This window comes from Haematobia irritans, chromosome 2 (assembly GCF_050003625.1).
Source record: "Haematobia irritans isolate KBUSLIRL chromosome 2, ASM5000362v1, whole genome shotgun sequence".
NCBI classification, from domain to species: domain Eukaryota; kingdom Metazoa; phylum Arthropoda; class Insecta; order Diptera; family Muscidae; genus Haematobia; species Haematobia irritans.
The window spans coordinates 11,976,791-11,987,263 of record NC_134398.1 but is presented as its reverse complement, the minus strand read 5'-3'; the positions used below and the strand labels follow the sequence as shown (position 1 = coordinate 11,987,263).

At 30.0% G+C, this 10,473-nt stretch overlaps 1 protein-coding gene across 1 annotated transcript; it reads right to left on the bottom strand.

Annotated features, from left to right (window-relative positions):
- Positions 1–3,619: 3,619 nt before the first annotated feature.
- Positions 3,620–8,160, bottom strand: LOC142226882 (uncharacterized). The gene is made up of 2 exons (XM_075297122.1): positions 7,958–8,160; positions 3,620–5,285 (listed from the first exon to the last, which is right to left on the bottom strand). The coding sequence occupies exons 1-2, from the start codon at positions 7,967–7,969 to the stop codon at positions 3,762–3,764; spliced, it is 1,536 nt and encodes a 511-aa protein (XP_075153237.1). The 5' UTR covers positions 7,970–8,160; the 3' UTR covers positions 3,620–3,761.
- Between the last annotated feature and the right edge of the window lie 2,313 nt (positions 8,161–10,473).

Here is a 10,473-nt window from a genome sequence, read left to right as displayed (position 1 = left end):
GCTACTAGTACTATATTTGTGATCACTTTGTCATTTGCATTTCATAAGGTTTTGCAGCGAAAACATGTACCGCCTAAAACTATGCAATGAAAATTGTCTACCGTTAGGTTTATATGTATTGCAATTAAATTCATGTTGCTATCATATCGAAACCGCTCATCTTACAGTTTACATATTTATTATTATGACAGTTAATTTTATTGTTTACAAGCTTACAAAAGTTTTTCATCTATTGCATTCAGAAATAAAGTTATTCGTAATGGAATTCAAGCGTGATAGTGCGATCATATTCGGACGGGAAAACCATAAGTAGATATCGTTGGAGCCGTCAAGCATTTAAATGTGAATAAAACGTTTTTTTTGTCGTACACATATTGAGCTTAGACTAAAGCCATTGAAGTTCGAAAAAGTTTAGGAGCTTACCGATGCACAAAAAAGTTAGAATTGAAAGAGTAGTATCGCTGGAATGAAAGTGACCAGTTACCGACCAGTTACTCCAATGAGAAGCAATTACCGCAATGAGAAGCAATTCCAAATTGGGTAGTTTGTGAACAAACAACATAATCGGGTTTGCTTGTTAAAGAGGTCAGCTAAAAATTTACACCTTCTAAAATTTACACCTTACACCAGATGGTAATTATGTGGACCACCGTAATGACCGTAATGTTCCCTTTTCGTTCATATCTATTGATCGTGGAGTGAAAATAAATACCGAATATTATAGGAAAAATGTCCTAAAGACAATATTGAAGATCTGGGTAGACAAACATTTCGGCCGCAGACCCAGGACATTCCAATAGGACAAAAAATTAGGTTCCTCGCTTCATTTCAATTTGGAAGAACTGAACATATCGCAATTGCACCACTAGAACAACGCCGAACAATCAGATCTGAGTCGTACACAACCATTATTTTGTCAATTGTCGTCCAAGAAAACTGGAAAACTAACCGCCGAAGACGGATTACTCTTCTTTGCAGCCTAAAACTATGCAACGAAAATTGTTACTCCTCTATAACGTTGTCATAATTTTATATTTTGGACTAACATCTTTCCAAAATTCGACCAAAATTTGTACAAGCGGACCATTTTTCCAAATTAATTAAAATATTTCCAAAATTTTACTTCGATAGAAAATTTTGTTAAATTTTTATTTTTATAGAAATTTTTGTCAAACTTTTGTTTCTATTGCAAATTTTGACAACATTTTATTTCTATTTAAAATTTTGACAACATTTATTTCTATAGAAGATTTTGTCAAAATTTTATTTCTATAAAAAATTTTGACAAAATATAAAATATGGAAATTATTGTCGAAGTTTTATTTCTATAGAAATTTTTTTGTGAAAATTTTATTTCTATAGAATTTTTTCTATGGAAAATTTTGACAAAATGTTATTTCTATAGAAAATTTTGACAAAATATAAAATATGGAAATTTTTGTCAAAATTTTATTTCTATAGAAACTTTTGTAAAAATTTTATTTGTATGGAAATTTTTGTCAAACTCTTTTTCTATGGAAAATTTTGTCAAAATATTATTTCTATAGAAAATTTTCTCAAAATTTTATTTCTATAGAAAATTTTAGTAAAATTTTAGTTCAATAGAAAATTTTTTCAAAATTTTTTTTTCTATAGAATATTTTGTCAAAGTTTTTTTCTATTGAAAAAATTCTCAATTTTTTTTAATGGAAAGGAAAAGAGATATGTTTGTACGAATTTATTTCGGCATAAGCCGGCTATCATGTAAAACCTTTTTTCGGAAGGTTCAAGTGTGGTTTACTTTTGGGTTTAGTGAACTACCTGAATTTATTCTGATAATTGGTTGATAGTTTTGCTGCAAGTAGAGGATGCTGATGAGGAATGTGGTAATTCCGAAACGTGCGTCCATCCAACCATCTTGCAGTCTATAGGGCTTTGCCCAAATAAATTTGACAAACATTCTTTTCCTCTGTTGGTTAAGCTACACTTGTAGTTTAGTCAATGCATGGTTTTAAGCTGAAATCAAAAAACAACAACAATGAGTAAAGAAAAAAAAAAAAACAACAATAACAAAACAAAATTTTGTAATTTTTTTTATAGAAATTTATGTCAAACTTTTGTTTCTATACAAAATTTTGACAACATTTTATTTCTATTGAAAATTTTGACAAAATTTAATTTCTATAGAAGATTTTGTCCAAATTTTATTTCTATAGAAAATTTTGTCAAAATTTTATTTCTATAGAAATTTTTGTCAAATTTTTTCTATGGAAAATTTTGACAAAATTTTGTTTCTATAGAAAAGTTTGACAAAATACAAAATATGGACATTTTTGTCAAAATTTTATTTCTATAGAAAGTTTTGTCAAACTTTTTTTCTAAGGAAAATTTTGACAAAATTTTATTTCTATAGAAAATTTGGGAGCCACCTAACCTAACCTAACCTAGTTCTATAGAAAATTTCTCAAAATTTGGTTTCTATAAAATATTGTGTCAAAATTTTTTTTCTATAGAAAATGTTGTCAAAATTTAATTTCTCTTGAAAGTTTTGTCAAAATTTGATTTCTTTAGAAAATTCTGCCAATATTTCATTTCTATAGAAAATTTAGCCAAAATTTTATTTCTTTAGGAAATTCTGTCAAAATTTCATTTCTAAGAAAATTTGGCTAAAATTTTATTGCTATAGAAAATTTGGTTAAATTGTATTTCTGTAGAAAATTTTGTCAAAATTTTAGTTCATTAGAAATTTTTATCCAATTTTTTTTTTCTATAGAAAATTTCGTAAGCATTTCATTTCATAGGATATTTGGACAAAATTTCATTCCTTTAAAAAATTCTGTCAAATTTCATTTCATTAGAAAATTGTGCCAATATTTCATTTCTTTAGAAAAAATTCTGTCAATATTTCTATATACAATTTAGCCAAAATTTGATTTCTATAGAAAATTCTGACCAAATTTCATTTCTATAGAAAATTTGGCCAACATTTTATTTCCTTAGAATGTTTTCACAAAATTTTATTTCTATATAAAAATCGTACAAAATTTTCTTCCTATATAAAATTTTTGCATAATTTTGTATCTACAAAAAATTATATTTTAAAGTTTATTTCTGTACAAAATTTTGGCAAAATTTTATTTCTATACAAAATTTTGTTTGTTTATTTGTATCGAAATTTTTGTCAAAATTTTATTTCTACATAAAAGTGAGTAAAAAGTTTGTTTTTTAGAAAATTTTGAAAAAGTTATCGATTTGACGAAAATGGACCAAAATCAACCAAATTCCATTTGTTCCGACCATCGGACCAAATGGAACTAACCCAATAAATATTTAATTGAAAATTCTTGAAATAAATAAAAATAATTATATCAATCACCATTGTCAATTAAAAAATATAATATTTTATTGTAAATAATAATAAAAAAATTTAATCAATTAATTTTTAATTACAATGAATTAATCATAAAAAAAGTTGGAGATTTTTTTTGTCTTCTAAATAGATCAGTCCCATTTAACTCAATAACTCATTCATTTGCAATTAAATAATACAAATAAGTAAATGTTTTTTTTTTATAATATTTCATATTTCTTTTATTCGTTTTAACAACTAAATTCAAATAAGAATTTTAAATACCTACAATAAAATTAAACAAAAAATTGGGCAATCATATTTTAATCAATCATCGGTAACAATGGCTAAACAAAATGTTCTCTTCCCCCAATCGAGGAGAGGAGAGAAGAGAGAACAACTGTATAGCATATGTCATGGCAAGTCGAGGAACTTAAGCTGATTTCTTCTCTTCAGAGTTTTTTTGCTCTTCGTTGACGGGAGCTGGGGCAGCTGTAGTGGTGGTTGTTGTGGTGGTTGTTGTGGTGGTGGAGGTGTTTGAAGCTTCGGCTTTATTTTCGCTTTGTTGGCTGTTATTGTGCTCAGATTCTTCGGTGGGAGCAGAACGGGCTTCAACAACATCAGAATCTTCGCTATTATCTTGGGATTGCTGTTGTTGTTGACCAATGGGGAATTGTTGTTGGGGAATTTCGTATTGGGGATAGGGGGAGTATTGTTGCTCTTGTTGTTGTTGCTGTTGTTGGGCGAATTGTTGTTGTTGTTGGGCTTCGAATTGTTGTTGTTGTTGTTGGGCTTCGAATTGTTGTTGTTGTTGGGCTTCGAATTGTTGTTGTTCAAATTGTTGTTGCTGTTGTTGCTCAGCGAATTGTTGTTGTTGTTGCTGTTCTTGATTTTGTTCTGGATATTCAACTGGAGTGGGCTCATTTTCAATTTGTTCCGAATTTTGTTGTTGTTCATTGGCTTGTTGTTGTTGTTCATGGTGTTCTTGGGTTTGTACATTTACAGGGGAGGTGAAGTAAGAGGTTTGTTGAGGATATTGATGGAATTGTTGCAAAACTGGGGCAGAACGGAAGAATGGAGTGGAGAAAGCTACGGGAGCAGCAGAATAGGTTTTAACAACGGGAGCAGCATGTACAACAGGAGCCACAGCGGAATAGGTCTTTACAACTGGAGCAGCATGCACAACTGGAGTAATAGAGGAATAGGTCTTTACAATGGGAGCGGCATGAGTATAGGTCTTGACAACTGGGGCAGCATGCACAACTGGAGTAACAGAGGAATAGGTCTTCACAACCGGAGCAGCATGGACAAGAGGAGCAGCGGCAGCATAGGTCTTCACAACTGGGGCAGCATGAACGAAGGGAGAAGTGGAGTAGGTTTTTACAATAGGAGCGGCAGCGGTATAAGTCTTGAAGACGGGAGCAGCAGCAGCATAGGTCTTTACCACTGGGGCAGCATGAACCAAAGGAGCAGCAGCGGCATATGTCTTCACGACAGGGGCAGCATGAACCAAAGGAGCAGCAGCGGCATAAGTCTTCACAACTGGGGCAGCATGAACCACAGGAGCAGCAGCAGCAACAGCAGCAGTCTTTACCACATGTGCAAGAGGTTCACGTGTAACTACGGCATTGAAACCATTGAGATCATCAGCTGTGTAGGTAACGGTACGCTTGAAACCATCAGCATCGACCAAACTATAGGAACCAGCAACATTACCACCATCACGTGATTCAACTTGAGACTTGATATCACCACTTATGGAATCGTGAACGCCATAAGAGAAATCGTACTGAGGATGAGGATCAACTTCTTCGGTTTTAACGACAGCGGGAGCTACAACAGTTTTTGTAGCTACCAGAGGAGCAGCATAAGTCTTCACAAGAGGATTATAGGCATAGGTAGCAACACCAGCCATACAGGAACCGGATAAGGCCAACAAGCCAATTAAGGTAATGAACTATGGCGAAGAGAAAACGAAAGAAAGGGAATTTGAGAGAGAGTGAGTGAGTATATAAGAGAGATATTCAGGGTTACATTCAATTACAAATTAATTGGTGGTTGGAATCAAAAATTCCTGGCTGAGTACAAAAAATTCGTAGCTGAATTGTGAAAATTCTTAGCTGAATTGTGAAAATTCTTAGCTGAATTTAAAAATTCTTAGCTGAATTTAAAAATTCGCAGCTGAATTTCAAAATTCTGGCTTTAACTTCAAAATTGTTAGCTGAATTTCAAAATTCGTGATTTAATTTCAAAATTGTTAGCTGAATTTCAAAATTCTTGATTTAACTTCAAAATTGTTGGCTGAATTTCAAAATTCTTGATTTAACTTCAAAATTGTTAGCTGAATTCGTTGCAGAATCAATAAACACGTTATTATGTTCGCTGAATAGCTCGTTTTTCACCTTCTTTATATTCTACCTCATTAGAAACCTTAGCTGAATTAAAAATTTAAATAACAAATACCAGTTCAATTACTAATAATTTGCTGAATTATAAAACCCTTAGCTGGGAGTTAATTATGAGCGTTTAAAAATATTCTGTTAAAGTGCAAAACCATTGGCTGCATTAAATCAAAAGGGGTCTCAATTGAAATTTTTTTATTTAATAATATTTTGCTGAATAGCAAAAAAATCTTTAGCTGAATTGTAAATTAGTTAGCTGAATATCGAAATTTTATTTATTATGATATTTATGATACCCTCAGCTTGGAATTGATATTGCTGAATTGCAAGACTTCGTAGCTGAATTGTAAATTAAGCAGCTGAATATTAAAATTTTATTTTATTGATATTTATGATACCCTTTCCATAGAGTTAATCCTGCTGAATTGATATAATTCCTAGTTGGTTTGAAATTCAGCTATCTAGCAAAATTTGACTTAGGAATACATAATATCAGCTTAGAATTTATATTGCTGAATTGCAAGACTTCGTAGCTGAATTGTAAATTAAGCAGCTGAATATTAAAATTTGATTTTATTGATATTTATGATACCCCCTCCATTGATGTTTTCCTGCTGAATTGCAATAATTCCTGGTTGATTCGAAATTTAGCTATCTAGCAAAATTTTACTTAGGAATACATAATATCAGCTTAAATTTATATTGCTGAATTGCAAGACTTCGTAGCTGAATTGTAAATTAAGCAGCTGAATATTAAAATTTGATTTTATTGATATTTATGATACCCTTTCCATAGAGTTTATCCTGCTGAATTGTTGTAATTCCTAGTTGGTTTGAAATTCAGCTATATAGCAAAAACTTTACTTAGGAATACTTATAATATTTGCTATATGGAATTTATGTTGCTGAATTGTAAAAATCCGTAACTTAGTCACGAAAACCCTCCCGCTGAATAAAATAAACATTTGCTGAATAGCATTTAAAGTCATCTAATAAAATTACAGCGAATTGTAAAACTGTCAACTGCTTACAAAATTTCATTAATATTATTTACTGCAGAAAAATCCTGCTGAATTGGCAGAATTGTGTTAAATCATGAGATGATGCCTAGCAATTACAACTTAAAATTTATTAAAATGTTGCTGAATTGCAAAAACCCCTAGCTGATTTACAAAAATGTTTAAGAGATATCATTGAATAGTCTTATTTTATCTCATTTCACGTTGCTGAATTACGGAAATTACAAAATTTCATCAATATTATTTACTGGAGAAAAATCCTGCTGAATTATAAACTCATTGGCAGAATTGTATTAAATCATTAGGTGACGTCTAGCAATTACAACTTAAAATTTATTAAAATGTTGCTAAATTGCAAAAAACCGTAGCTGAATTACAAAAATGTGTAAGGGATACCATCTTATTTTATGTCATTTCATTGCTGAATTACTGAAATTCAAGTCGAATAAGATATTTCTATACTTATTCCTTATTTCCCATTTATTTCAATTAATAAAACCAAACTGAATTGGTTTAGTATCTTAAAAATTATGTTCTTAACAGTCCTTTTAAAAAAATGTACAGCTGAATAGTACAATCACAAGCTGAATTGTATTAAATGATATGGGCAAATCTAGTAATTTCAATTTAATGTTTATATAAATGTTGCTGAATTGCAAAAAAACGTAGCTGAATTACGAAAATATTAAAGGATTACCTAGAATTGTCTTTGAATTGTTGTTGGCTAACCATTTCACTTTGCTGAATAACCAATATCACAGCTGAATAAGGAATTTACTTTTGAAATACCATTTAACGTTTAATATAACACCCATTTACTATTTTGTTTCATAGAATAATGAATTGGAATGTTGAATTGGAGATACATTTACAGTTTTTAAAATTTTCACAAGCTGAATTGTCTAGTAATTAAAATTTAACATTTATTAAAATGTCGCTGAATTGCAGAAACCAGTAGCTGAATGGCAAAACTTTGAAAGAAATACCTAAAACTGTTTTCGAATTGTTGTGGGAAAGCCATTTCACCTTGCTGAATAGCAGAAGTCTTAGCTGAATAAGACATTTCTTTATGAAATTCCAGTTGGCGTTTAATATAACACATATTTCTCTTTTAATTTTCTGAATGTGTAACAATTTTTTATGAGTTCTTTGATCCTTTTTAATATCAAGCACTTTTTTTGTTATTCAATTATTCTTTTGACACTTACTTTACTAGCCATTGTGTGATGAGTTTGTTTTTTTTTGTTTGATTCTTATTAGAATTTCACTCAAAATCAAATATGCTTCACTTTATTTTGTCGTTTGAATTCCTTTAGTCCTTTTTTATTGTCTCCGTTAATACACTGTGCGTTATATCCCGATGAAGGCGCTGACAGCTAACTGCTGGGTCGATTTATTAGAAGTTTTTGTGATATTGTGACGATGACAACTGACAATTGGGTTGTGATGCTGTCAACATGACGGTTCAACAGTTTTATACACAAATTTTCTTTCACAGGGACTCTATAGACGAAATCACCAATGGTGGCTTGTACTTCGTTGAGCGTTCGTTACAATGTCAGCGTGAGCGGGCATTGTTGGAGTTGTTTTCGCTTTGCAATGTCAATGCTACTAGAGTTGTCAAATTGTCGTTCTTGTTGTTGTTGCTTCAAAATAATAAAATTCAATATAGAGCGTTTTATGCTTGAGGTCTGAAGAAAAAAACAAAACCAGCGCAAATGCTTAAAGAAGCAATGGCCAGAAAATCCATGCTAAAGAACACTGATGAAGAAGTAGAAGCGGGTACACTTGATACATAAGCCAGACAGTGTTAAATGTTAAGCATGAAGGAATTAGCGAATTAATCGCATGAACATACGAAGAACGCGCTTTACGCACACCCACTATTCAATGCTGTCGCTATCGTATGTGAGCAAGTATAACCGAAAATACCATGCGTATCAGCATGTAGCCGGTGTGTGTTCCATACGAGGGTAGTTTAAATGTGTTGGGAAAACACGAAATTTAAAAGAGTACGAATAAAATTCAAACTCGGATCCATTGATTGAATGAAATTTTTACAAAATTTTCTATAGAAATGAAATTTTGACAAAATTTTCTATGGAAATGAAATTTTGACAAAATTTTCTATAGAAATGAAATTTTGATGAAAAATTTCTATTGAAATGAAATTTTGACAAAATTTTCTATAGAAATAAAATTTTGACAAAATTTCCTATAGAAATAAAATTTTGCCAAAATTTTCTATAGAAATAAAATTTTGCCAAAATTTTCTATACAAAAATAAAAATTTGACAAAATTTTTGTATAGAAATGTAATTTTGAAAAAAATTTGTTCAAAATTTTCTAAAGAAAAAAATTGAACAAAATTTTCTAGGGAAATTAAATTTTGACAACATATTTTAAAGAAATAAAATTTTGGATAAAATTTCTATAGAAATAAAGTTTTGACAAAATTTTCTATAATAATAAAATTTTTACAAAATTTTCTAAAGAAAAAAAAATATGTTCTATAGAAATAATATTTTGACAAAATTTTCTATAGAAATATAATTTTGGCAAAATTTTCTATACAAATATAAATTTGACAACATTTCGTAGAAATTAAATTTTGGTAAAATTTTCCATAGATATAAAATTTTGACAAAATTTTCTACCGAAATAAAATTTTGACAAAATTTCTATAGAAATAAAATTTTGACAAAAATTCTTATCGAATATTTGACAAAATTTTCTATAGAAATAAAATTTTGACAAAATTTTCTATAAAAATAAAATTTTAACAAAATTTCCTATAGAAATAAAATTTTGCCAAAATTCTTATAGAAATAAAATTTTGAAAAACACTTTATATAGAAATACAAATTAAAAAAAAAACAACAACAAGTATATATAGCAGTAAGTTAGGCCGGGCCGAATCTTAAATACCCACCACCATGAACCAAATATTAGGGTTTCCTTTGAAATTTCAGGAGGGCTTGAGGACTTGAGGACACTTCCCGAAGATAATTTTAAAGATTTCACCTATGAGGACTATATCAGATTCTGGATTTATAAGAACCATTTTTGTTTGAGTTTTAGAGGAATCATTAAAATCTCTTGTATGTATGCAAGAAAATTATAAAATAACGTCTTGATTTGAAACCTTAAATCTTTAGATTTTCACCCGAGAAGTAAAATCTGGAAAATTTACATTGATTTTCAAGTAATATTCATGATCAGTGCGCCTTCTATACCCTCAAAAAGTTAAGTCGGTCTATATGGAGGCATTACCAAATGGACCGATAAAAATTTAAACGGATACACTTTTTTGTGGGCCTAAAATACCAGAATATTTACAATTTCAGGCAAATCAGATAAAAACTACGATTTCTAGAAACCCAAGGAGTTAAATCGGGAGATCGTTCTTATGGGGGCTATACTAAAATATGGACCGATACTAACCGTTTTCGGCACATCTCTTTAGACAGACGGTCATGGTCATGGTCTTAGAATTTCTCCCTGATCAAGAATATATACTTTATATTGTCGCAAATCGATATTTCGATGTGTTACAAACGGAATGACAAACTTATTAGAGGAGTAGAAATAAAATTTTGACAAAATTTTCTATAGAAATAAAATTTTGACAAAATTTTCTATAGAAATAAAATTTTGACAAAACTTTTATAGAAATACAATTTTGACTAAATTTTTATAGAAATAAAATTTTGACAAAATTCTC